At 53.8% G+C, this 27653-nt stretch overlaps 1 protein-coding gene across 3 annotated transcripts; it reads left to right on the top strand.

The window, feature by feature from the left end:
* On the top strand, nt 1-25963 carry SEMA6B (semaphorin 6B). Of its 3 annotated transcripts, none has more exons than XM_066344700.1 (17): nt 1-324; nt 13992-14138; nt 14280-14397; nt 15950-16010; nt 16175-16237; nt 16683-16784; nt 17185-17275; nt 18203-18322; nt 18790-18878; nt 19479-19696; nt 20456-20587; nt 20806-20955; nt 21622-21804; nt 21893-22039; nt 23478-23555; nt 23659-23717; nt 24242-25963. In XM_066344700.1, the coding sequence occupies exons 2-17, from the start codon at nt 14021-14023 to the stop codon at nt 25111-25113; spliced, it is 2601 nt and encodes an 866-aa protein (XP_066200797.1). In that variant the 5' UTR covers nt 1-324; nt 13992-14020; the 3' UTR covers nt 25114-25963. The 3 variants fall into 3 exon arrangements, with proteins under 3 accessions (XP_066200797.1, XP_066200787.1, XP_066200808.1); XM_066344690.1 differs by lacking the exon at nt 1-324 and adding an exon at nt 13104-13256; XM_066344711.1 differs by lacking the exon at nt 1-324 and adding an exon at nt 13170-13184.
* Nucleotides 25964-27653: the final 1690 nt, after the last annotated feature.

The raw sequence follows: 27653 nt of genomic DNA, 5'->3' as shown, positions 1-27653 counted from the left end.
TGGCAAGCCGCGAGTCGCAGCGGCCGCCGCGGCGGGCGAAGGAAATGCGGCCGAGGCGCGCCCCGTGTCCGGCCGCCGCGCAGCGTCCCCCCCGGAGCCGACGCCAGCGCACGGGGAGCCGGGGCTGAGCCCCCTCCCCTAGCGCAGCGCCGCGGCCCGGGGGCGGGGGAGCGCGCGCCCCCAGCCCCCCTCCCCACCCGGGATGCCCGGCTGAGCGGGCCGGGACAGGACAGGTGCGCGCACCAACCCCCCCCCCAAGCCCCCGCCCGCGTCCTCCCGTCCTCGCGCTCCCTCCCGCGCACTCGCAGCGGCCGCGGCTCCGAGGTAAGCGCCCCGGGGCGTTTTCGAGAGGGGCTGGGGAGGCGCTGCCCTGGGGGTGCCAGTCGGCATGCAGCTGGGGGGCTGAAATGTTAACCGGGAGACCCGGTCAGGCGCTATACTGGGGGGGCCTGAAGACGCCGCAACTGGGAAGGGGAAGGATTTGGAGCCGGGAGGGTGTTTGTGGAGCATTATAACGGGAGGATCTGTCAGCAACGCAACTGGGGGGGGGGGGCTAGATTTTAGGGGGGGTGCTGTATGGAGGGTTATAATGGAGTCCAGTAGCAATACCTTGAAGAAGCTGGATTTGGGCCTGGGGCGCTGAATGAGGCTCCGTAATGGGGGTGTCCGATGGCACCGCAGCTGGGGGGGGGGCTGGATGTTGACTGGGGGCCTGTATGTGGAGCTATAATGGGGGTTCTGTTGGCACCGCAGCGGGTGGAGATTTTGTTGGGGGGATGTAGGAGACAATAATGGGGGCTTACGGCCTTGCTGCTGGGGAGCTGGATTTGGGCCCAGGTGGGAGGTTCAGAGCGGGCAGGGAGCCTGCTGGCCCGGGATGGAGACTGATAAGGGGCGGGGCCCTGAGGGCTAAGTCTAGGGCCACCCGGGGCTGAGGTGGTGGTCCCAGCACAGTGAGGCCCCTCCACCCCACTCCACCCTCAGCCACCATACCTTGGCTGCCCCTGAGCCCTCTCCAGCCTCCTCCCTGGCCCAGATCGAGTCCAGGGCCCTGGCCACAGGGAAGGAGCTGTGGTGGAGGGAGAGAGCCAGTCCGGATACCCCTTGCTACAGTGGTTACTCTGAGGGGTTCTAGGGTCCCCCAAGAGGTGACAAAAGGGACAAAGAAAGCATCTCTCTCTGAGTGGGCTGGGCAGGGTGGGGGTCACTGAGTGTGACCCCCACCCTGCAGACTCTGATTGGTCCCCGGGGTGAGGGTCACATGTCCCCCTGTCCTGCTCTCTGTCTCCCAGCACCCTCCAGTTGGGGTTATTTCCCAGAGTGGGTGTACCATGGGGAACCTCTGCTTCTGACTGGGATATGTGGCCACTGGAGTTGGAAATATTTGCAAGAGCCCTGGGACTGAGACCATTCACACACCCTCAACCCCTCTTCAGCCCTCTCTGGCTGAGATCTTTGGCATCCTTTGACAACCCTAAGGTTGTCATCTTTGACCCCCAGACCCAAAGTGAACTGGGACTTGGGGTTTGGGGGTCTGGATTTGGATTTAAGGAGGAAGGAATAGGGACCAATGGCTGAGGCTACGAAGGGACCCATGCCCCATTTGCAAAATTGCACTTCTTTATATTTCTCTGGGTTTCCTCAGCTTCTCAAGGGGTCCAAAATAAAAGTTCAGTACCCTGAGACATCCCCTCCCCCATACACTCCCCTGCCCCGTCCCCCTTCCCACGTCCTAGTAGACACGATTTCTTTCAAGTATAAAAATTTCAGATTTATCTGGGCAGTTGCTGAAACTTTATTTTAAGAGAATACAGGATGTGGGGTGATGGATAGGGTCACGGGTGGGGTCAGGACTCACCTGAGAGGAGGGCTCAGTCTCAAGCTCTACAGAAAAGTAGCTGAGGGTCGCTGGGGTCCATAAGATACCCCTGGATATTGGGTAGGTGGCAGCCTGCCATAAGCCTCATTAAACTATAGTATGTTCACCCTATACCAGCACATTCCCAAGAACAGAATAGAAAAACTGAGAGGACAAGGGAGGTGGCAGAGTGCGTGAAAAGGGAAGCCAGGCCTCTCTGTTCTTGGGGCTGCTAGACCGGGTCAAGTTCATGCCCCCAACTTGAAACCCAAATACCCTCCCAAAGGTTACTCTTGAACCCATTCCTCTGTCCACCCTGAGCTGTGCAGAAATTAGACCTGGAGTTTCCAATGCCCCACCCCTCTCCAAGAAAAAAATCAGTGTAGAAGGAAAGGCAGAGAGGACTGAGAGGTATGGCCTTAGCTCTCTAGCCGGCTCTGGGCTGTGATCTCCCCAGGAGGTGCTCTTTGGGATTAGGAGCTGAGTGGAGGTAGATGAGGCAGAGAGAGGTCACTTAAGAATGCCCTGGATTTGTTCTAGGCTTCTGTCCCCTGGGGAAAGAAGGTGCTGGAGATTTTCCTCTGGAAGAGTTTGTCATCTGCAGTGGCCTCCCAGGGCTTGTGACAGGAGTTGCTGGGGTTACCTGGGGCTGGACCTGGAAGATAGAAATCAAACTGCCCTTGGGAAGGTGACCCTGACGTCAGCCAGCAGGACAGGAGAGCTAGGTCCCCAGGGGTTGAAGGACATGCTGGTTGCTACCTGTCTCCTGGGATGGAGGATGTCCCTAGCTGAACCTAGGGTGTGGCCCTTTCCTGTGTGCCTGCCCCTTTGCCAGGTGATGCTGGGAGCTCAGAGAGGACTCAGCCAGAGTCATGACCAGGGGAAGCAAGGAAGGCTACCTGGAGGAGGGGTTGCTGGCATTAGGCTTAAAGGATGAAAAGGATGTTGCCAGGAAAACAGGGGTGTCAGGGATTCTAGGTAGAAGGAGCAGCAAAGATAGCCACTATGTGTTGAGTTGGAATCCTTACAGAGTGGAAAACAATGAACAAGGAGGCCTGAGAGGTGGCAGGGGCTGTGAATGCCAAGTTAAGGAGTGGGCTTTATCCCAAGGGCAATAGGGAGCCATGGAAGATTTTAGAGCAGGAGAATGAAGGGGCAACATTTCAGATCTTGAACAACAGTGAGAAAGTAGCTACCAGGAGACAGGCTCCTGGAAACCAAGTTAGTTGTTTGGAGGGGTGGTGAGCCACCCATCATGGGAGACAGGCAAGTGGGGTTTGACAGCTATCTTTCCAAAATACTGGAAAAATAATTCTGGTATTGGTCAGGCCCAGGGGACCCTCCAGATTTCTTCTAAATTTCCAGGTACTATGGGTTTTCTAAACTGGAATGTTTAAGACACATGATTCTGAAATCCTAAGTCCCTTAATGGGCTGCAGATTCTCAGACTGATTCCTCTAAGACCCAGCAGTGATTGGGGTTGATTGTAGGTGGAGCCTCATTTAGCAGAAATAGAGAAACTGAGGCTCAAGGCAGCCCCACAAAAGACACAGGACCTAACCACCTGCCTCACATCCTATTGTTGAATTATCTAGGATCTTAGTGTCTAGCTGCAGGGTAAGGGAGTTCAAGGGACAGACCCCACCCTAGATACTCCCACCATCATGAATGATGCAGGCTTGGCTTGCCAGAGCCAAGGTTCAGTATGTGGCCTAAGAGATCTGGACCTGAGCCACAAAATTATCTTTTATTTTCATGGTCATTTGTCCCCTGTCCTTTAGGGATGTCCAGATAAAGTGGCAGGTGTTAGAACACTAAAGAGGTGGCTTGGAAAGTCGGGACCCTCTTCTCTTTAGGCAAGGATACGGCCCCTCACCAGCCACCCTCAATGACCCTTCACTGTCTCACCCCAGTGTCCGACGGTGGCCACCCCAGGACCTGCTGGGAGGGTTGCCTTGTGTAATGAGGACTACATTTCCCAGGATGCACCTTGGCCCAGGCTGGGCCAACATTCCAAGGACAGATCTAGGAGAGAACTTCCCAAATACAGGAGCCCAGTAGACTGTGGGTTCTCAGCAGGGCCCTTGTTCAAGGCAGCTAGGGAGCTCAGTCACTCAACAAATGCGGCAGTGGCCCCCATATACTCTGCCCCATGCTGAGTGACACTGGGATCCCAGAGAGGGAGGCTTTCAGCTCTAGTTGGCTCTCAGGGGGAAAGGGAAACAGAGATGGGCATTGGCCCTCTTGGGGTCAGGGCCTGGGCAGAGTGAGCAAATGGGACTGGTAAAAGTGGGTTATGCTCAGTGGATCAGAGAAGATGCATTGAGGAGGGGCATAGCAGCTAGGACTATGATGAGTATGTAGGAGTTCACCAGGGGAGACCACATGTTTTCTGATAATTTCAGAAGAATCTTCTTTCTTCCTTGGAGTAAGAGCCCCAGGCAGTTGAAATAGCCACTCAGAATTATTGGCCTTTGAGACTGCCACAACGGTCGGATCAGACTTACCTAAGTTTGAGTCCATCTCTTCACTCACTCATTCATTCACACCCCCTTCTCTGAGCCTCAGTTTCCCTATCAGAAAAACATAGATGCTATTCTCTCTCAGGGTTCGACATTTATTTATTTTTTTTTAATTTATTTTATTTTTTCATTTTTCTGAAGCTGGAAACAGGGAGAGACAGTCAGACAGACTCCCGCATGCGCCCAACCGGATCCACCCGGCACGCCCACCAGGGGCGATGCTCTGCCCACCAGGGGGCGATGCTCTGCCCATCCTGGGTGTCGCCATGTTGCGACCAGAGCCACTCTAGCGCCTGAGGCAGAGGCCACAGAGCCATCCCCAGCGCCCAGGCCATCTTTGCTCCAATGGAGCCTTGGCTGCGGGAGGGGAAGAGAGAGACAGAGAGGAAAGCGCGGCGGAGGGGTGGAGAAGCAAATGGGCGCTTCTCCTGTGTGCCCTGGCCGGGAATCGAACCCGGGTCCTCCGCACGCTAGGCTGACGCTCTACCGCTGAGCCAACCGGCCAGGGCTAGGGTTCGACATTTAAACAAGAGAATGCAGGCAAAATGTCAGGCATAGTCCTGTTTTTCTTACTCCAGAAAAAGGAATAACTTTGAAAAGCAAAAATTATGGCCTCTGACCCTGATTGCAATGGGAGCTGTGGGTCTTTGCTCTCATTTGATAAGTTGACAAATATTTAACAAGCACTGACCATAGCTGGATACTAGGGACCCAGCAATGACCAAGGCTGACTGGACCCTGCCCTTGTCATGCTCATAGCCAGGTAGGGATATGGACACCAACTAGAGAGAGAAACTAAATTAAGTATAATGAATGCCCTAAAGACAATAATACTGGATAATATTGCTGAGAAGGGTAGAACTGATGGAGTAGGGAGGGTGTCTCTTAGGTGGTGACATTTGATCTGAGACTTGGAAAATGTGAAGGAGCCAGTCATTTGTAGATCTAGAGGAATAGCTTTCCAGGAAGAGGGCATAGCCTGAGCAAAGACCCTGGGGCAGGAATGTGCCTAGCATATTGGAGGAACAGGGAGGAGGTCCATGTGGCTGGAGCAGAGTAAGTGAAAGGGAAAGTGGTAGAAGGTGAGGGGGGGAAGGATGAGGGGCAGGCTGTACAGGGCCTTGTGGGAGGACTTGGGCCTTTACCCTGAGGGAGGTGGGAGCCCTGAGGGCTGTGGGAAGAGGAGCGTGGGACCTGACTCAGGTAACCACAAGTGCCTCTTGGCTGCTGCAAGGAGAACAGACTGAGAGCAGCAATGGCCAGCGCTGTGGGTGGTGGCGGGGTGACTGCACTGGTCCTGGTGGTAATGATGGGGGTTGGCCAGGCTGAGGCAGTAGAAGGGAAAAGAAGTGGATAGATGGGGTAGATTTTTGACTTGCTGATGGATGGATGTGGGGAGGGATTGAGAGCCCCTGTCTCTGGGGCAGGTAATGCTATGGTTAAGTGTGATGTCTGGACCAGATAACCTGGACTTAAATTCCAGCTTAGCCACTTCCTAGCTGTGCAACCTTGGGCACATCACTCACCCACTCTAGACCTCAATTTCCTCACCTGTAAAATGGTGAGAAGAAGCCCTCCCACCTACCCTACTAGTATTTTCTGTAAAGCTCCATAGCAGAGGGCTTGGAATACAATAGATGCTCCATAAATGTTTGCTGTTATTTCCCTTTGAATGTCTAATCCCAAACTCACAGATTGAGATGGCAAATTCCCAGAGGTCAACCAGCAAACCCCAGGAACCTTTGCTATTTTTCCCCATTGATGCACATTTCTCATGACCCATCACCCAGAGTCCGTGTCACTCTGCCAGTGATTCGATTCTGCCATTCCTGAGCCCTGACCACTAGGACCTGTGCTCTGCTCTGACCCCAGGGTCTTCCCTTGGGACCTATTTCCAGCTTTTGTCTTCTTCAAGTTCATTGGCCAGGTCTTCCGTTCTCGGCAGCACTTGGCACAGCCCTGCCTGCCTGCAGCGTAGCACCTCTCAGTGATATCCCCCTACAGACATGCCTTTCTGGCCCTGTCCCACCTGGGGATCCCTGTGTCCTCCCAGGCAGGGCCTCTGAGAGGGACAGTGACTGGAGGAATTGGTGGAGGTTCAGCCTGGAGGAAAGGAGGGCTCCCGGAACCTCAAGTGAGCAGGGCACGAGTTCCCATCTGCTCTCAGATGGAGGACAACAAGGACAAGGATCAGATCTTTGTTGTCCCTAAAGTGGAGTCCTGAAAGCCAAACCTTACTTCCCTCTGTCTCCCAAAACTGGGCCCCAGGAGCAGGGCCTGACTACATTTCCTCCAAATTGGGGATGAGGGCAGGGCCCATCTGCCTCCAGGCCTTCCCAGCGCCCTCCACTTGGGAATATGTGGTTGCCAAGCACCCTAGCCCCAGCCCGGATTCCCTAGGAATCCCAGCCCCCTTGAGCAGCCTGTTTCCGGATCCCCTAATGACACACTAGATATAAATGACACTTTAATTTCCTCAGAATGGTCTCAGAATCACTGAGAAAGCACCCCTCCTTCCCCATTCCTAATTACAAGTTGCTACTTCCGATTTGCCTCCTGGCGGCCCAATTTCCAAACAGTGATTAAAATTAATTACCTAGGAGCACCCCCTACCCATCTGGGCTGGGAGCCCCAGGGATCTGCTCGTGTCCCCCATTCAAGGTCCTGCCTCTGCCACCTGGTCTCCTTTCTGGTTCCTTCAGTGGCTTAGAGACAGGACGACCTCTCTCTGGGTCTCCACTCATTTATCTTCAAAATGTTTCAGATTGTGCAGCCTCATAGACAGATGGTACATTGTGGGCGCTCCATAAATGTCAGCAAGAGGCAGTATAACCACATGCCTAGGTTCAAATTCTGGCTGTATTCTTCTGTGCTGTGCAACCTTGGCCAAGTGACTTAACCTCTCTGAAGCTCAGTATTACTTCTGTAAAACAGGAATGATGATGCTGGTGTGATGGTGCTGGTCTCTGCCTCATCTGGTTAGTGTGGGCAGGAAATGAGTTCATACGTGTGAAGGGCTTGGCTCAGCACTGCACATAGTGGGGACTTTATAAAATCTTAGCTTAAATGCTGACTCCCCTGGGCTGCTATGGGATGGGTAAGACTCAGGTACTATGAGTACCATCCTGTTCAAAAGAGACGCTCAGCATTAATTGAGTGCTGACTGCATGCCCAGCTCTATGCCAAGCCTTTGACACACAGTCGTAGTCATGGCTCTACCCCTAGCCATGATGGTGCACAGTTGGTGCTCAGGAAATCTGGAATAAACATATCCTCACAGGTCTTTCCATTATAAGAACTATTCGTGGGACATTCATTCAGTGTTGAGCATCTACTATGTGCATAGAACCCCCTGCTATTGTGGAGCTGACATTTTCATCATTGATTCACAGAGGAGGAAGCAAGCCCAGAGAGGGGGAGGCTGAACCCAAGGCTTTACAGCAGTCAATAGATGTAGTTTTTTAAGCACCTACTATGCATAGCTCATTTACGCTTCATGATAACCAGATGGTGATGGTTATCATGATGGAGAAACAGGGAGGAGGTTCAAGGATGGAGGGGGATACACTGGCCACCTTCCAGGCTAGGGGAGATGAGTTGACTGGCATTGAGAGGGCACTGGGGGGGGGAGGGGGTCTCTCCACAGCTTCCCCAAGTCCAGGGCCCCAGGAACACCCTCTGTCTGCTCAACCAAGTTCCTAGACAGCTCCAGAGCCTGGCTGGGCTGTGACGCGGGCGAATGAGGCAGGTGGTGGAGGCAGCTGTAAGCAGAGCCGGTAACTAGACCTGGACAGTGCAGGGGCCTGGCTGCCAGGCCAGGTTACTCGATCTCCTTGGGGATGCCGGGCTCCGGAGCTGGAATCCTGGGATGGCCGGGCTGACAGGAGCTCCTTCTGTGGAACTGGAGATGGGCATCTCACCCCCATCTTTGCCATGGCAGATAGAGAAATGGGCTCTGAGGCTGGCCTAGGGTCACTGAGTTTCTGCCATGATACAGAGGCCCAGAGAGGGCCAGCTGCTGACCCAAGATTACCAGCAAAGTCATTTCACATAAACGGAACACGTGGACCAGGCTCTGTTCTAGTGCCTTATTTTACAGAATGGGAAATCATCTTGTCTGGAAAAGGGGGAAAATCCCATGAATCCTCCCCCCACCCTCCAGAACCTTCTTGCTATTCCATTCACTGTGCTCAGTTCTTCATTTAGAGCTGGGCTGTCCAAAATGGCAGCCACTGGCCACATGTGGCTATTGAATCACCTTTCCAACTTGGCCACTAGGACATTTAAATTACACATGTGCACACATGGTTTTCTGTTGGACATTGCTGATCTACATTAAGTCCTTTCAACCACGTAGCAACATTTTAATATTGGATTTATAGTCACCTGCAGTTTATAGATGGAGAAACTGAGGCCCAGAGAGGGGAAGTGACTGTCAGAATTCTCACAGCTGATGAGAGGCAGAGCCAGGATTTGAACCTAGACTGTGCATATTGGAGACTGAGCTGCTAACCTGGGACTATTTGGTTAGTATTGCTTTCTGTCTAGCCCTCATTCTGGGCCTCAGTTTCCCCAATCCATCAATGAGATTGGGCTGGGCTGGGAAAAGCAGGAGGGTGGGTAGAAAGCCTAATCAATAGTTAATTGGGGTCCTTGGAAATTGGCAGCCAGAAAGTAATCAACAGGGAGGTGCAGAAAGAAGCTTCCCGTGTGTGTGTGTGTGTGTGTGTGTGTGTGTGTGTGTGTGTGATACTGGGACACACAGGTGTGTGCACACACATGTTGACTGCCCACAACTACTGGGGCACATGCTTGTTCTGTGGTTCCATCTGTGGATATATGCGAACACACAGACACTGTAATGTGCAGTGGAATTTGGGGCCCATGGACATTTTGGGGGGGCGTTATCTGCCTGTCTGTGGTACCCTGAAGGTGATGAACAAAACTGAACCTGGCAAAAGATCCAATCTGGGCTCAACTCCTAACGCTGACACTTAGTTCATCAACATGCAACAAGCCATTATTGAGCACCAATGATGTGCCAGACACTATGGAGACATGTCATTGGCCAAGATACCCTCAGGCCTGCCCTCATGGAGTTCACAATCCAGGGGGTAGACAAACTCTGAACAAGCTGTTAAATGGGTGATTATTTCATATGGGGGTATCCATGCATAAGCCAAGCTTCTCTGAATTATTGTGCACACAGGTCTCTGGAGATATTGCTAAAATGCAGGCTCTGGTTGAACGGGTCTGGGATGAGGCATGGGACTCAGCATTCTAATAGCTCTCAAATGAGCCTGAGGCTGCTGGTTCAAGGACCACATTTGGAGAAGTAAAGGGTTAAAAGGACCCTTTGAAAACATGACACCAGGTAGGGGTGGGGGGTACACATGGGGAGGGGAGAGGCTGCTGGAGTCCAGGGTGATTGGGGTGTGTGAAAGGGGACTCTGAGGAGGCAGCATTTCAGCAGAGACCTGAAATAAAGAGGGAGCCTTGTGGGTATCTAAAAGAAAAGGCTTTCAGGCATGGGGGAACAGCCTGTGCAAAGGCCCTAGGGCAGGACTGTGCCTGGCATGATGGAAGAACAGTGAGGAGACTGGAGGAGAGTGAGCAAGGAGGAGAGAGGAGGAGATAGGGCAGAGAGGAGCAAATGGAGGCAGGTCGTACAGGGCATTGTGGATTGTGGGCCACTAGGAGGACTTCAGCTTTCACCAAGGGAGGTAGGAGTTGAGAAGGGCTGTGGAGTGAGGGGTGGCAAGGTCCTGACATAGGTGCTCTGGTGGCTGCTCATAAGGCCCTCTGGTGGCTGCTGCAGGGAAAACAGGCTGGAAGGCACAAGGGCGGGAGCTAGGTAGGGGACCAGGGTGGAGTACTGCACTGGTGTATGTGGGAGATGATGGGGGCTGACCAAGGAGAGGACTGGGAAGGGGTGAGAATTCCAAATCAATTTGAAGGCAGAGCTACAGGACTTGCTGGCATTGAATGTGAAGGTGAGAATGAGACTGGGGCAGCGACGGTGTTGGAGGGAGTTGGAGAGTGATTCCCAGGCGTGGCCAGTGCCCTCAGCTGAAACAGGCAGGACCAAGGAAGCATCACTTGGGGTGGAGGAGAATCAGCTGTCAGTAGTTCAATTTCATCTATACGTTCAGCACCTTCCAGTGGAAATCCTGACAGTGTTTATCTGCTGTTTGTTTTGGAACTTGCCAGCTGATCCTAAAATTTATACTGAAGCCCTGGATCCCCAGAGTAGCTCAGACACCCTGGCTGGAGAGGTGGGAGAAATGGTCAGAAGGAAATTCAAACCTGTGACAAACTTACAGTAACTAAGGCAGTATAATAGTACCTGGGAAGTTGGTTCAGGAGCACTTTACAATGGGAGGAGATGCAGTAGGGTGACCTTGAGGAATTTCCATCTCAGCCTCAGTTTCCGTATCTGTAGAATGGGATTGATTGCCTGTCATGATTGGAATGATGGTTGAGGGGTCAAGCTGAGAGGCCCAGACACAGCTTGAACCCTCCTGGGCGGAAGCTACCACTTTATTAACTTATGACTGCCCCACCCCCATGAGCATGAATGCATGTCTCAGGTCTGCAGGCAGGAAGCATGCTCCCTCCACAGGCACGCAGACATGTGGGTGCATGGGTGCCCTGCACGCCATGGGGTGCATATGCTTGCTACACACTTCCCTGCTTGGTGGCAGCTCCCAGTGGCCAGGTGCTGGGCAGGTGGTGGGGCAGCTTCCCGACAGGCAGGCGCCGGAGGCTGCTAGCAGAGGCGCCTCGAGTTTCATGGAGAGAAGCAGATGGTCTTGGGGGGGAACTAGGGGAGGTGCTGAGGCCTCCGGTAACCCCAGGTGGGGGGGTAAACTGAGGCCAGGTGTAGAAGGTTGGCCCTGAAGTGGCCCAGACTCCCCCAAAAGAGCATGTGGGGTTCAGTTCTGTATTATCATCAAAATAACTAACATGAAGAAGTACAGAGAATCACTTCACTCATTAGAGTGGCTACTATAAAAAAATGTCAACAGGTGATGAAATTGGAACACTGTGCACTGTTGGTGGGAATGTAAAATGGTGGAGCCACAGTATGTCATTTTCTAAAACATAAACAAAATTGCCATATGATCCAGCAATTTCACTTCTGGGTACATACCCAAAAGAATTGGAAGCAGATTCTCAAGAGATATTTGCATGCCCCTGTTCACAGCAGCACTATTCATACTACCCTAGAGGTAGAAGCAACCCAAATGTCCATCCATGGATGATGGATAAACACAGTGTGGTCCATCCACACACACTAATATTATTTAGCCTTAAAAAGGAAGGAAATTCTGGCCGTGGCTGGATAGCTTGGTTGGTTAGTACATTGTCCTAATACACCAAGGTTGTAGTTTCTTTTTTTTTTTTTTTCTTTTTTCTTTTTTTTTTTTTTTGTATTTTTTCTGAAGCTGGAAACTGGGAGAGACAGTCAGACTCCTGCATGCGCCCGACCAGGATCCACCCGGCACGCCCACCAGGGGCGACGCTCTGCCCACCAGGGGGCGATGCTCTGCCCCTCCGGGGCTTCGATCTGCCGAGACCAGAGCCACTCTAGCGCCTGGGGCAGAGGCCAAGGAGACATCCCCAGCGCCTGGGCCATCTTTGCTCCAATGGAGCCTTGGCTGCGGGAGGGGAAGAGAGAGACAGAGAGGAAGGAGGGGGGGGATGGAGAAGCAAATGGGCGCTTCTCCTATGTGCCCTGGCCGGGAATAGAACCCGGGTCCCCCGCACACCAGGCCGACGCTCTACCGCTGAGCCAACCGGCCAGGGACAAGGTTGTAGTTTCGATCCCCAGTTAGGGCACATTTGGGAACAGATCCATGTTTCTGTCTCTCTCTCTCCCTTCCTCTCTAAAATCAATGTTTTTTTAAAAAGGAAGGAAATTCTGATGCATGTTACCACATGGATTAATAAACCTTGAGGACATTATGCTCAGTGAAACAAGTTAGACACAGGACAAATATGGTGGTTCCACTCATAGGACATCCCTAGAGGGGTCAGATTCATAGAGACAGAGAGTAGATAGTGGGAGCCAGGGGCTGGGGGAGGGAGGGGGAGTGAGTGTTTAGAGGGGACAGAGTGTCAGTTTGGGAAGGTGAGAAAGTCCTAGAGATGAACGGTGGGGACGGCTGCACAGCAGTGTGACTGTGCTGAATGCCACTGAACTGTACGCGTAACAATGGTTAAGGTGGAAAAACAAAACAAAAAAGGTTAAGATGGTCAATTTTATGTCATATATATTTTGCCACAATGTAAAAAATGTGTTTTTTAAAAAAGGCAAGAGCAGACAGAGCACCTGAAAGGTCAGGGTTACCCGGATGGGGGCTGTCGGGGAGAAGCATGGGACAGGCAAGAGCGGGCTGGCGGTCAAGGTGGGGGGTTTGAATGCCAGGCAGCAGCTGGGGGCTGGATCTGGGGTCATTGGGAGCCATGGGGGACTGTGGAGCAGGGGAGGAGCTGGGGAAGGAAACTCTTAAGGAAGGAATGCCATATCTGTGCACATGGGATTCGGGCATCCTCTTAATCACAAATCCTGGAAGTTCAGGGTCATGCAGAGGAAGCCGTGATGGTTCATGCAAGAGCTTCCTGTTTTGGCCCTGAGGACCAGGAAGCAGGCACTCCAGGGCCAAAGTTCTCTCATCACTTCCACCTCCAGGAGCTCAGAATTTCCTTTGAGGCCAGGGCAGGAGGGCTTGGAAATGTCCCTGCTGCTGAGAAGGGACAAGTAAAGCATGGAGCTTGCCGTGACTTCTCAGGACAAGGCTGTGAGTTCTTTATTCAGGGCCTCTGGACGGCACCCCTTTCTGGAAGGGGTATGGAGGGCTAGGTTCCAGAGGGTGAGTGAGTTCTACAAACACTTCCACCAACTAAATCATCATTTAGCGGGGGGTGGTCTTTGCTCCACACGCCTGGAAGGTTCTGTAAAGTCTCTTGAATGGGAGTGGGAAACAGGCCCCTGGGGAAGTATTGAGGTACCTGTCACAGGGGTACTGGAGCCAAGGACAGAATCCAGAGAAGGTCAGACTTACCAGGGCCTCTGGTCAGCTGGAATATTATGTGATCCTAAAGTACTACAGTTCCCAGGTTGGGGTTTATAAAATTCTAAGAGCCTTTGAATTTTTTAGCCTTTTATTTAAAGATATTCATATTTTAATTGTAATAATTTTAATATATCTTTTGAGGTTGACTTTTAAATATCTTTTGAAATGTATATATTACCATTATCAAATTATAATTATTTAAATATACTTTTAAAATAATTTAAATATTATTTTTATTGAGATTTCACTAATATAGGTAATATGATAAGAAAGTTCTAGTAATTAAACAAGTGCTGGTATTGTTGTTAGTGTCATGATTACTGTTAAATTATACTGCTCACAAAAAATTAGGAAATATTTCAAAATGAATATGAAGCTATAAAATATCCCTTAATTTTTGTGAGCTGTACTGGATATTTATCCCAGTTGGGAATTTTTCTGGGAATGGAAGGTCCTGGCCGCTGTGGCTTGCGAGCGCCATCTGGCGGCAAATGCAGTCACGCTGCTCACTACCCCATCCCTCGCCGGCAGGTGTCACCTCCTTTCACCCTGACCTCGCCATGCAGACCCCGAGAGCGCCCCCTCCCCGCCCGGCCCTATTGTTTCTGCTGCTTCTGGGAGGCGCCCACGGACTCTTCCCCGAGGAGCCACCGCCACTCAGTGTGGCCCCAAGGGACTGTGAGTGGGGACCCTGGGGGAGGGGGCATCCTGGGGAGGGTCTTGATCCCCAATTGAGCATGCTATCCCTCTCCCCCAGGGGCTCACTAGGCCAGGTTCACCCTGGCCCTGAGTCACACTCCTCTCTTCCCCTTCCCCCAGACCTGAACCACTATCCGGTGTTCGTGGGCAGCGGGCCAGCAGCCCTCGCAGAGGGTGCTGAGGACCTCAATATCCAGCGGGTCCTGCGGGTCAACAGGACGCTGTTCATTGGGGACAGGTATGAGGGTCTTTCTGGCAGAGTATGTGCAGTAGGTGAAAGCCTTTGGGGTAGTTTTCATGATGGGGCCTATTGATTGGCTGGAATGTGAATGCGTGCACGTGCACCTGGTGGGACTTCTAAAGGTGCTGAACTCTGGGTGTGGTAGTGCCTGCTATGGTGTGTGTGTTAGTGGAGGGGGACAACTGGTCAGAATTCACCAGGTGCCTACAGAGGGTGTGAAGTGCTTCCCCAGGTCTTCAATGAGGAGGTGACATTTGATTTGAAACCTAAATAATGAGGAGTCAGCCTTGAGGAAATTTGGGCAAGAGGGAGACATCCAGGCAGAGTGCAGCATGTGCAAAGGCCAGGATTGTGCCTGGCATGTTAGAGGAACAGCAAGGAAGCCCATGCGGCTGGAGCAGAGTGAGTGAGGGGAGAGAGGCAGGAGCTCAGGGCACGGAGGGGACAGGGGCAAGTTGTTCAGGGCCTCCAGACTTGAGGGGAAGACTTGGGTTTTCACCTGGAGGGAGGTGGGAGCCCAGGAGGGCTATCGTAAAGGGAGAGAACCTGACTCAGGTGTTCACAGTCACCCTCTGGCATCTCCTTTGAGGAGGACGTATGAGGGAGGGGCAGGTTGGAGGGGACTGAGCTGGTCCAGGTGGGAGATGATGGGGCTGGAATGGGGTGGTGGCCATGGAGGGGCAAGAAGGTGAATTCTGAATAGACATTAAAAGCAAAGGAGACAGTGTTGGCTAGTGTGTTAGATGTGGGAGGGAAGGAGAAGAGGGAGTTGAGGGTGTCTTCCAAGTTGTGGTCTGCACCCACAGAAGGACAGAGCCCAGGGGCAGGTCAGAGGTGGAGGATGGGGGGAGGGGAGGGGAGCAAGTTTGAGGGGACAGTTGGGCTCAGAAAGGCCACATTGAATGTGAAATGCCCATGAGCCCTCCATGTGACAGTGTTGAAGGACAGCTAGATGATGAACGTGGAGCTTAGAGGAGGCCCAAGCTGGAGAGAGGACCTGTTAGTGTTATCATGAAGGTGTAGTTGGTATTAAAGTGGACAGAGTGGATGAGGCAGCTCAGGAGGTGTGAGTGTGGGAGGGAAGAAGCCAGAGAGAAGCTAAGAAGTAGGAGGGAAGCCTGGTGAGTTTGGGGGGACAGAGGCCCTTGTGAGAACCACGTTCCCAGGAGGAGGGACCTGCAGGGGTCAGACACTGGGGAAAGAGGGAGAAGGACAGAGAAGTGACTGCTGTACTTAATACCATCTGCCCACAGCAGATGACCGTGACAGGGGAGCAGGAGGGGAGCCTAAGGCGGGGGCTGAGTGCGGCTCCTGATGTAAAGGCACTGGACAGTTTATCATGTTGGGTGTAGCCCCCACGCCATCAGGTGTGCAAGCCTGAGGTGGCATGTTAAGGAATATGGGTGTGCTAGAACTCGTGGGTCTTTTTGGGGCATGAGGAGACATGTAAGGGCATACACAAGCAGGTGAGGGCATGCGCAGTGTTGGAGTTGCTCACAGCAGAGGCACTGTCATGCCCCCAGTCTCATTAACTACACCCCCCCCTCAGGGACAACCTGTACCGGGTGGAGCTGGAGCCCCCCACTTCCACGGAGCTTCGGTACCAGAGGGTGAGGAGGGGTCACAGGCGGGATGGGAGGGGGCAGTGCTTGGGGCTCCCACCAGAGGGAGCTGACATTGCACTGGGGAGCAAGGTGGATTCGGGCCTACCCAAGTGGGGGTTTATAGGGTTCTTGCATACCCCTCACCCCTCACCAGCACCCTGTGCCCCCAGAAGCTGACCTGGCGCTCCAACCCCAGTGACATCAATGTGTGTCGGATGAAGGGCAAGCAGGAGGTGAGTGGGCCCAACTCATGCCCCCAATCAGCCATGACCATGCCCCAAGTCATGCCCCAATCTGGCCTGGCCACACCTGAGGCAAAATCCTCCTACCCTTCATCCCAGGTCTGGACCCTGCTGTAGTCATGGCTATGCCTAGAGCTTGGCCACAACCCCCAAACGGGCCCTAAGTCGTGGCCACATCTGTAGGCCAGGTCTTGCCTTTGCTCCACCCGTTCCATGGCCACTGATAGGAAGTGGGTATTTCCCTGTCCTGGGCCCTTCCTTAGTTATGGCCATGCCCCCAACCAGTACCATTTTAGGCGTGACCACGCCCCTAACATTGTCTGAAGACCTAGACATGCCCACATACCTGACCCTGCCATCAGCCCTGGTTCCTCCGCTACTCTAGCCACGCACTGACCACACCAACTTTGGCTTCTCTATTCCTTCCTCACCCCAGGGCGAATGTCGAAACTTTGTAAAGGTGCTGCTACTTCGGGACGAATCCACACTCTTTGTGTGTGGTTCCAATGCCTTCAACCCAGTGTGTGCCAACTACAGCGTGAGTCTGCCCTTTGAAGCTCTGGCTGTCCCAGGTCCAACTTCAGGACCTTTGCTCACCAGCCCTACACTGGCTGTGCCCTCTCCCCAGCCTGCATAACCTCCTCCCAGATCCCCACCCTCCTCACCCAGAACTCAAGAGGAGGCTTCCAAAGGAGGCCTGTACGGAGTCAGGAAAGCCCTAGTTACTTAACCTATGACCCAGTTATAAGATTAACTAGAATTGACTCTTAGACCCATTTACAGATCAACAAACTGAGCCCCAGAGAGGTTAAGTGACTGGTCAAGTCACACAGCATCCAAGATAGAGGCAGGATTCCCCTTGGAGTGGGGGTATAGGGAAGCTGGGGGCTGCTGGGCATGGCCAGGAGTTCTGTCACTCAGGTCCTGTCCCCCTGCAGATAGACACACTACAGCCACTTGGGGACAACATCAGTGGCATGGCCCGCTGCCCATATGACCCCAAACACGCCAACGTCGCCCTCTTCTCTGGTGAGTGTCATCCCCAACTCTGACCATCACCCTAGTCCCGAGCAAGGCATGGCAGTTTCCATGGCTGGAGTTGGGGGTCATTTAGGACAGTGGTCCCCAACCTAAACCGGCCACGGACCGGTTTAATGTCAGAAAATATTTTCACGGACCGGCCTTTAGGGTGGGATGCATAAATGTATCACGTGACCGAGACAGGCGTCAAGAGTGAGTCAGACAGATGTAACAGAGGGAATCTGGTCATTTTTTAAAAATAAAACATCGTTCAGACTTAAATATAAATAAAACAGAAATAATGTAAGTTATTTATTCTTTCTCTGTGGACTGGTACCAAGTGGCCCACAAACCGGTACCGGTCCGTGGCCCGGGGGTTGGGGACCACTGATTTAGAAGGTGGCTGGAAGACTGTTTAGCTGTGAAACAGGCAGAATCTCAGCCCAGGGTTGGGGCTCAGTGGCAGCAGGGATTCAGCTGAGCTCAGGGCCTCAGCAGTGTTGGTGGGGCTTAGCCAGAGGCAGATTAAGATCGATTGAGGCCCCGGGCACAGAAAAAAATATTGGGCCCCTTAAAAAAAGAGAGGCAGGGAAAATAAAAATACATGTTAACAATATTTTTAAATAAAAAATACTATGTACTATTAATGTTAAAATTGCACATATAAAACCAAACTTGGTGTCATAGAAAAAAGTGTAAAGTTGGGGTTTTGCGGGGCCCTTCAGAAGTTGGGGACCAGGGTATGCACCATTAAATTCACCTCTGGGCTTAGCTAAGGCTCAGGGCTTAGGTGGGGTCAGGGCCCAGCCTAGAGACAGGGGCTCACTTAGGCTCAGTAAGGTAGACAGAGCTTTGGAAGATCAAGTATTGTCCCACACAGCCTCTGACCTCTATGATCCAGTCTTTCACCTGCTTCTTCCCATCACCCCCATCCAGAAGGAATGCTCTTCACAGCTACTGTTACCGACTTTCTAGCCATTGATGCTGTTATCTACCGCAGCCTCGGAGAGCGCCCCACTTTGCGCACAGTGAAACATGACTCCAAGTGGTTTAAAGGTGGGATGGACATTCAACGAATCCCCCCACCCCACCCCACTCCACCCCACCAGAATAAGAGTCCCACAGGAGAAAGGGAGGGGACTCCCATCTCATCTTTGGAACCTATTAGCCTCTTTACAGACAAAGCTAGAGGAAAGAGTGAAATTGGGCCTAAAGTAGAACTTGCTGGAAATGGGTGGAACTATAGAAGAAGTATGGCAGGAGCTCAGCTCTTTAACACGAGGGAGGAAGATGACAAAAATAGTAGATGTTACTGTTTGTGGAGGGTAGACACAGTGATTTTAGAATCCTGACACCCTCTCCTCCCCACAAAATCCCAAAACTTTGAGTCCATTTTCTTTGCCTGGGTAATCAACTGAGGTCCCTTCCTTCACTGTAAAAACAGCCACCCAGGCTATGTTCCCAGCCCCAGAAGCACCGTTTCTCATGTCGGGGGCTGGGTCCTGACCCCTCTTCTCCTTTAGAGCCCTACTTTGTGCATGCAGTGGAGTGGGGCAGCCACATCTATTTCTTCTTCCGGGAGATCGCAATGGAGTTTAACTACCTGGAGAAGGTAAAGACCTATTTCCCCACTCAGAGAGGCCCAGGTGGTGGGGCCTAGAGCTGAGAGACATCCATTCATCCACAGATCCATCCATTGATTATCTCCTTCATTATCGATCATTATCTCCTTGAAATCATTCATTTACCCACCCATCCATCCACTGATCCATTCGTCCATCCACAATTTCTCCATCCCTCTACCTGACCCTTCCATCCCAGTAGCCAGACAGTTAAGTGCACAGAATGCCATTTACCACTAGTGTGACCTTGCGCTGGTCACTTCTCTTTTTCTGTGCTTCAGTTTCCCCATCAATACAATGGGGATATTAGTAGGCCCTCCTTTGTCAAGTTTTGGGAGGAAAGTAAGAAATGATAAGAATAAAGTGCCAGGTCCATAGGGACTGGTCTGTAAGTGTAAATGACTATGATTATGATTGTCACATTGGTATGATCCTCATTTCCACAGGAACTCTGGTGCCCAGAAGGGTACAATGACTGGCCAGGACCCCACAGTGTACCAGGGCCAGGCCCCTCCATCCCAGCCTGGGAGGTGGGCAGAGTGACCTTTGGGATCTAGGACTCAGGCCCCATCTGTCCACTGTCATGCCAGGTGGTGGTGTCCCGCGTGGCCCGGGTGTGCAAGAATGATGTGGGGGGCTCCCCTCGTGTGCTGGAGAAGCAGTGGACGTCCTTCCTGAAGGCGCGGCTCAACTGCTCGGTGCCTGGGGACTCCCACTTCTACTTTAATGTGCTGCAGGCCGTCACGGGCGTGGTCAGCCTGGGAGGCCGGCCCATAGTCCTTGCTGTCTTCTCTACCCCCAGCAACAGGTCAGTGGGCATTGATGGGAGCAAAACTGGGCATGAGTTAAGAGGTCCCACATCCACTCATTCCTTATTCCCTGGGTCCTGGGCTGGGCAAGACTGGACCCTAAGAGGCCTTGGCCCCAGACTATGTTAGAACAAAGCCACAATGACTCTCCAAGGCCCTTTGGTCAGAACTGGGCAAATGGGGGATATCAGTATCCACCGCCTTTAAAGGAGGGAGTCAGAGAGAACTACTTGGGGCAGGGGACATTGGAACAAGGCTTCAGTGGTATGAGATGGAGGAAAAGGAAAGGGCTTTCCAAGTTGGCAGAACAGCATGTGCAAAGCTGTGAGGCTGCAATGAACTTGGTAGGTTTAAACAGTAGGGAGGAGCCCATGTGGCTGAAATGGAGGGAGGAAAGCGCGAGTGGACAAGATGAGGCAGAGCGGTGATGGGCTGCAGGGAGGAGCCTGGGTTTTATCCTGGGATGGGAGAGTAAGGAGCAGAAGGAATGGGCTGTAAGGGGGCAAGAGTGGCATCTAGGAGACTAGCCATTCAGGGAAGTGACAGTGCAGGCCAGGAGGTGGGTGGCCGTGGAGGAGCTGAAATCTGATCCTGTCTGAACGCTGTGCAGGAAGCAGAATGACTAGGGGGCAGGTAGGTGGCATCTCTGGCCCAGGGGACTGAATATCTCACAACTCCTGAGAACAAGGATTCCTCCACCATTGCCTGAAGAGGGGCCTCCCCCAGGCTCACTGTTCCCTTTCACCTAACCTCCCCAGCATTCCTGGCTCTGCTGTCTGCGCCTTTGACATGACACAGGTGGCTGCCGTGTTTGAAGGCCGTTTCCGCGAGCAGAAGTCCCCTGAGTCCATCTGGACACCTGTGCCAGAGGATCAGGTGCCGCGGCCCCGGTAAGAGCCCCCTCCATCCTAAGACAGGTGCCTGGAGGGGGTCCTGTCCTCACAACCAAAGGCTGAGGACTCCCAGGCTGTCGCCAAGTTCAACTGTACCCATTATATAGCTGGGGGGAAATTAAGGCCTTTAGGGCAGGGCATTGGGTCCCCTGAAGAGTCAGAGCCCCTATATGGGAACCCCAGTTTGCCCTGACCACACCCTTATTCCCATCCAGGCCTGGGTGCTGTGCAGCTCCCGGCATGCAGTACAACGCCTCTAGCGCCTTCCCGGATGAGATCCTCAACTTTGTCAAGACCCACCCCCTGATGGACGAGGCGGTGCCCTCACTGGGCCAAGCACCCTGGATAGTGCGGACACTGACACGGTCAGTCCCCATGAGTGGCTGGGGTCTTGGTGGGGCAGAGGATGCAGATGAAAGCCCAGGATGGGGTGGTGGGCGTGGAGGAAGGATGGGGCTGACTGGACACGAGGGAAGGATGAAGAACAGTGTTGCTGGAGAGAGTATGCAGCTCTGGGCTGACCAGAGACATGGAGAGAGGGAGACAGAGACAGAGAGGGAGGCAGAGACAGAGGAGACAGATAGACACAGAGGGAGACAGAAACAGACAGAGAGACAGACACAGAGACAGGGAGACAGACACAGAGGGAGAAGGACAGAGGGAAGGAGATAGAAACAGACCCAGAAAGAGAGAGACAGACAGACACAGAGGGAGACAGACACAGAGGGAGACAGACAGACACAGAAGAAGACAGACAGAGAGGGAGACAGACAGACATAGAGAGAGGGAGACAAAAACAGAGAGAGGGAGACAGAAAAACAGAGAGAGAGACAGACAGACAGACACAGAGGGAGACAGGCCCAATTGGGAACCAGTTTGGGAGTCTGTTTTAGAGGAGGGTGATGTGTACCCATTAAGCACGCCCATGCCCACCGTGCCCAATGTAGGTGATGTCTCTAAGTGCCCCATAAGGGTGGGGTGGGACCCAAGGGGCCATGGAGCCAGACTGATCACTCCTGCCCTGGTCACAGGCACCCGCTGACTCGAGTGGCTGTGGATGTGGGTGCCGGCCCCTGGGGCAACCAGACCATCGTCTTCCTGGGCTCTGAGGCAGGCACTATCCTCAAGTTCCTCATCTGGCCCAATGCCAGTGCCTTGGGCGCCTCTGGGCCCAGTGTCTTCCTTGAAGAGTTCGAGACCTACCGGCCAGACAGGTGAGGTCCAGCAGAGGACAGGAGGCAGGGCCAATGGACAGAGAGATGGGGCCAGCCCTTGAGTCTTAACTAATCTGCTCATCCTCAGGTGTGGACAGTCAGGTGGCAGTGAAACAGGGCAACGGCTGCTGAGCCTGGAGTTGGATGTGGTCTCAGGAGGCCTGCTGGTGGCCTTCCCTCGCTGTGTGGTCCGTGTGCCTGTGGCCCGCTGCCAGCAGTACTCAGGATGCATGAAGTGAGTGCCCCCTGGGTCCATTGCTGGGGGGGGGGGGATGTGGGGGTGATTGAGGGCAGATGAGCATGGGAAGAGAAGAGCTGAGTTTGAGTTAAGGGCCCAACAGCATCCTGACATATTGAAAGATGAGTGTGGCAGAGGTCACAGCACGTACAAAGGTCCTGGGACAGGACTGTGTGGGGGGCTCTAAAGGAACAGTGAGGAATCCCATGTGGCTGGAGAGGAGTGAAGGAGGAGGTAAGAGCAGGAAGAGGATGGGGCAGGTCATGCAGGGCCTTGTGGGCTGTGGGAAGGAGTTTGGCTTTTACCCCAAGGGAGGTGGGAGCCCTGGAGGCCTGTGGGCAGAGGGGAGTAGGACCTGAGTGATATATTTTTTAAAAAAAAACGTACATATGGCCCTGGCCGGTTGGCTCAGCGGTGGAGCGTCGGCCTGGCGTGCAGAAGTCCCAGGTTCGATTCCCGGCCAGGGCACACAGGAGAGGCGCCCATCTGCTTCTCCACCCCTCCCCCTCTCCTTCCTCTCTGTCTCTCTCTTCCCCTCCCGCAGCGAGGCTCCATTGGAGCAAAGATGGCCCGGGCGCTGGGGATGGCTCCTTGGCCTCTGCCCCAGGCGCTGGAGTGGCTCTGGTCGCAACAGAGCAACGCCCCGGAGGGGCAGAGCATCGCCCCCTGGTGGGCAGAGCATCGCCCCTGGTGGGCAGAGCATCGTCCCCTGGTGGGCAGAGCATTGCCCCCTGGTGGGCGTGCCGGGTGGATCCCGGTCGGGCACATGCGGGAGTCTGTCTGACTGTCTCTCCCCTTTTCCAGCTTCAGAAAAAAAAAAAAAAAAAAAAAAAAAAAAAAAAAAAAGTACACACACACACACACACACACATATATAATTTATTCATTTTAGAAAAGAGAGAGAGACAGGGGGAGGGGGGTGCAGGAAGCATCAACTCCCATATGTGCCTTGACCGGGCAAGCCCAGGGTTTCAAACTGGTGACCTCGGCGTTTCAGGTCGACACTTTATCCACTGCGCCACCACAAGTCAGGCTGAGTGATATTTTTAAGAGCAGCAGGAGCAGAAGCTGAGGACAGGGAGGTGGCTGTTTCCCTACCTCTAAAATGGGGGGAAAGATAATTTGTAAAGTACTGGCACCCCCTGAACTCTGTGTGAACCCTCCACACTGTGAACCCCACCCACGCCCACTATCGGGGCAACAGTGATGCCATTGCACAGAGCCAAGACCAGACTCTGGGCAAGCGTGCTGGGCATCAGTGCCAGCTCTGCTGCTCGGGCAAAACTGAACTTTGCTGAGCCTCAGTTTTCTTATCTGTAAAATAGAGAATGAATAGCCCCCATTGCAGAGATTAGTCACCAGGACTGCTAGGCTGATAGTAGGAGGTGCAGGAGGCTGTGGTTGATGGAGCTGCCGGGTCTCTTGTCTGCTCTAGGAACTGCATTGGCAGTCAGGACCCCTACTGCGGGTGGGCCCCTGATGGTTCCTGCATCTTCCTCAGCCCTGGTACCAGGTACTGGGGAAAAGGAGGACGGGGGAGGGGATCTGACCTGCCTGATGATCAGGACTCCCCCTGCCCTTCCTCAGGCTCACTGTGTCTGTCTTCCCCCCATTAGGGTGACCTTTGAGCAGGATGTGTCCGGGGCTAGCACCTCAGGTTTAGGAGACTGCACAGGTAAGTGCGGGAAAGGGAGGGTACCTGGGCACCCTCTCCTGGGGTCCTCATGCCCTTTGCAGGCCATATTCGGGGGGGGACTAGCTTTGGAAAGGAAAGGGGTCCATCTTCCAGGTAGGGAGGAAGGTGAGGGACAGAGAGAGGCCAACAAACAGATGGACAAACTGAGGGGATAGACAGATGCCAGGGGACAGAAAGATGTATGAACAGGCTTTGAAAGGGACAGAGAGAAAATGAGAGACAGACAGATGCTGGAGACAGATGCTAAGAGACAAACAGATAAACAGAATTTAAAGTGACAGAAAGATACCATAGGACAAACAGATGAACACACTTTGAGAGGACAGATAGGCCCCGAAGAAACCGAGATGCTGAGACAGACTTTTGAAGGGACAAAGAGATATCACAAGATGGACAGATAGACTCCAAGAGGATAGACAAATGGGCAGAAAAGCCTGAGGTGGCCAGAGGTTGGACAGAACTGTCCCCTAGCCAGCCCCATCTCACATGGCCCTCTTGGCCAGGACTCCTGCGGGCCAGCCTCTCAGAGGAGCGCGCCGGACTGGTATCAGTGAACCTACTGGTGACATCGTCGGTGGCGGCTTTTGTGGTGGGTGCCGTGGTGTCGGGCTTCAGCGTGGGCTGGTACGTGGGCCTCCGCGAGCGACGTGAGCTAGCCCGCCGCAAGGACAAGGAGGCCATCCTGGCCCACGGGGGCAGCGAGGCCGTGCTAAGCGTGAGCCGGCTGGGCGAGCGCCGGGCAGGTGGCCCTGGTGGCCGGGGCGGGGGTGGCAGTGGAGCTGGGGGACCCCCTGAGGCCCTGCTGGCCCCCTTAATGCAGAATGGGTGGACCAAGGCCACACTGCTTCAGGGTGGCCCACACGACCTGGACTCTGGGCTGCTGCCCACACCCGAGCAGACGCCGCTGCCCCAGAAGCGCCTGCCCACCCCGCACCCCCACGCCCTGGGCCCCTGTGCCTGGGAGCACAGCCACCCCCTGCTCCCAGCCTCTGCCTCCTCCTCCCTGCTGCTGCTGGCCCCTGCCCGGGCCGGGGAGCAGCCCCCTGCGCCCTGCCGGGCCTCACACGACTTCCCACTCACGCCCCACGCCAGCCCAGACCGCCGACGGGTAGTGTCAGCACCCACGGGCCCCGTGGATCCAACCGGGGCCACCGACAATCTCCCTCGGCCTTGGAGCCCACCACCCACAGGCAGCCTTCGGAGGCCGGGTCCCCACGCCCCAGCGGCCCCCGCCCTGCGCCGCACGCACACGTTCAACAGCGGCGAGGGCCGGCCAGGTGACCATCACCGTGGCCGCCATGCCCGGCCCAGCACAGACTTGGCCCACCTTCTCTCTTACGGTGGGACAGACAGGACTGCGCCCCCCGTGCCCTAGGCCGGGGCCCCCGACGCCTCCGCTGTGTCAGCCACAGGAACAGGAGCAAGAGATCCGGCCCAGCTCCGAGTGGGTGCTCAAGACCCCCCACCCCAGTGCACAGGGGGCGGGGGCCTCTGCCACACGGAAGCACAATGGTTTGGCCCCCCACCCTGACTAGGGCTGCGGGACATGAGGCGGTTTGTGGGGGGAGGATGTGCTATGGATTTGAGGTTGACCTTCTGTGCGTGGGTTTGGGTTTGTTTCCAATTTGCGTTGTTTTGGGGGGGTTTTTTGTTTTTGTTTTTTTTTGTTTTTGCAGTTTTCTACCCAATTGCACAACTCCGTTCTTGGGGTGGTGACTGGGGGCTTAGCGGTGGCGGGATGAGGAGGGGGCCATAGCTGCAGACCCAAGTGCCCCCCCTCCAGGTCCCTCCTTGACCCAGGTTCCTGGCATGTGTGAGTGTGTGTGTGTGTGCATGCCATGTTTGTGTGCGAGGGGCCGGGAAGGGGAGGGAGGTGTGCGTGTGTGTGCCCTTGAGGGCTGCTGCTGGAGTGTGCGAGGGGATGGGCTCTCATGCAGGGTGTGTGTCTGTGTGTGAGTGTGGTGGCCCCAGTGGCCTGGGCGTTGGCTGAGCCGACGCAGGCGCTTCCAGAAGGCCAGGGCGGCCTCCAAGATGCCAGTTAGGAATTGGAGGGGAGACAGAGAGGGGGTTTTCAAGCAGGGGGGCCAGGAGGGCCTGCCCATAAATCATACTGGCAGCAGCTGTGTAAAGGGCTGGGGGACAGCAAAGGCGGGTGGGTTCCCCTGTAAATATGGCCCCGAGGTGGTCATAGGGTCCCATGCCACCTGTCCCCTTGTGACCTCCCCTTCGACCTCCAGCTGACCATGCATGCCAGCTGAGTGGCCAGCTGAGATCTGGACCCTCTCTGGAATTTGCCTCCCTAACCCCTCCCCATCAATAAAACTGTTTACAACCACCGGCTCCCAAGGCTCTGGGTCTGCTCTGTCTCCCAGGGGTGGGACCTGGGCAGTAGTATGGCCCTAAACAGTTGGGAGCACCTGCCAGACTCACAGCTGGGTCCCAGCAGTTAACAGAACTCTAAGGTGCTGAGTGTCGGAATGTGGACAGTCAGGGGGAATCTCTCTCTTCATCTGCATGGGGGCCGTGTCTGACTGGTCCTTCAGCAAATTTTATTGTGCACCTACTATGTGCCAGGCACTGTATGCGGACAAAGACCCTTGTCTTCATGGAGTTCACAGCCTAGTGGGGAGACTGGCCACAATCAAGCAAATTAGGACTTGAGCTGAGGTAGTGATAATGTGTAATCAAGTAAAAGCCAGATAATGTGCTAGGTAGGGATGACTGGGGAGGATAGAGGGGGGTCAAGGAGGGTCTGCCAGAGGTGACATTTGAGCTGAGCCAGGAATGGGTGAGAAGGGACAGCCCTGGGGAGATATACAGATAGAGTCTTCCAGGCAGAGGGAACATGCAAAGGCCCTGAGGTGGGAATTCACTTGAAGGAGAGGTGAGGAAGCCAGTGTAGCTGGAGCAGTTGGTGAAGGAAGATCAGATGGCCCCACGCTGGCAGGGCCTCACAGGTGAGGAGTATTTTTAACTGTGGTAAAATATGCATAAATACAAATAAATTCAAATGTGCCGCTTGAGCCTTGTTTAAGTGTTCAGTTCAGTGACATGAGGTCCATTTATATTGTGGGGCAACCATCCCCACCATCCATCTCCAGCACTTTCTAATCTTCCCAACCTGAAACTCCATCCTACCCCCTAGTCACCCAGCCTTATCAATATTAAGCTGGAGGCCCTGGCCGGTTGGCTCAGCGGTAGAGCGTCGGCCTGGCGTGCAGGAGTCCCGGGTTCAATTCCCGGCCAGGGCACACAGGAGAAGCGCCCATCTGCTTCTCCACCTCTCCCCCTCTCCTTCCTCTCTGTCTCTCTCTTCCCCTCCCGCAGCCAGGGCTCCATTGGAGCAAAGTTGGCCCGGGCACTGAGGATGGCTCTGTGGCCTCTGCCTCAGGTGCTAGAATGGCTCTGGTTGCAACGGAGCGACGCTCCAGATGGGCAGAACATCACCCCCTGGTGGGCGTGCTGGGTGGATCCCAGTCGGGTGCATGTGGGAGTCTGTCTGACTGCCTCCCCGTTTCCAACTTCAGAAAAATACAAAAAAAAAAAAAAAAGATCACAATAGTGTTATGTCATTACAGTTCACAGCCCTTCCTTCCAGCCATGTTAACACCTACTGTGCGAACAAAACAGACCCAGTTTCCCCTTGTCAAGGGGAAAGAAACACAAAACACTGTGAAAGCATCAAACAGCTCCTCCTGAACCTGTGTATGTTTGTTTTTCTTTTCAGTTTGAGATATAATTGACATACAACATTGATATATGTATGGATTGTAAGATGATCACCACAATAAAGTTAATATATCTATTACCTCACAATTACCTTTTAGTGTATGGTCAGAACATTAAGATCTACTCTCTTAGCAACTTTCAAATATATAAGGCAGACAGTATTATCAACTATAGTTATCATGCTGC

This window comes from Saccopteryx leptura, chromosome 1 (assembly GCF_036850995.1).
Source record: "Saccopteryx leptura isolate mSacLep1 chromosome 1, mSacLep1_pri_phased_curated, whole genome shotgun sequence".
Classification (NCBI taxonomy): Eukaryota; Metazoa; Chordata; class Mammalia; order Chiroptera; family Emballonuridae; genus Saccopteryx; species Saccopteryx leptura.
This window is presented reverse-complemented; position numbering and strand designations above follow the sequence as displayed.

Coding starts and splice junctions, on each gene's coding strand:
- SEMA6B (XM_066344700.1), top strand. CDS start 14,021: ATGCAGACCCCGAGAGCGCCCCCTCCCCGCCCGGCCCTATTGTTTCTG. Junction 20,588..20,805: donor GATCAGGTGCCGCGGCCCCG/GTAAGAGCCCCC, acceptor ATTCCCATCCAG/GCCTGGGTGCTGTGCAGCTC. Junction 23,718..24,241: donor AGGTTTAGGAGACTGCACAG/GTAAGTGCGGGA, acceptor CCTCTTGGCCAG/GACTCCTGCGGGCCAGCCTC.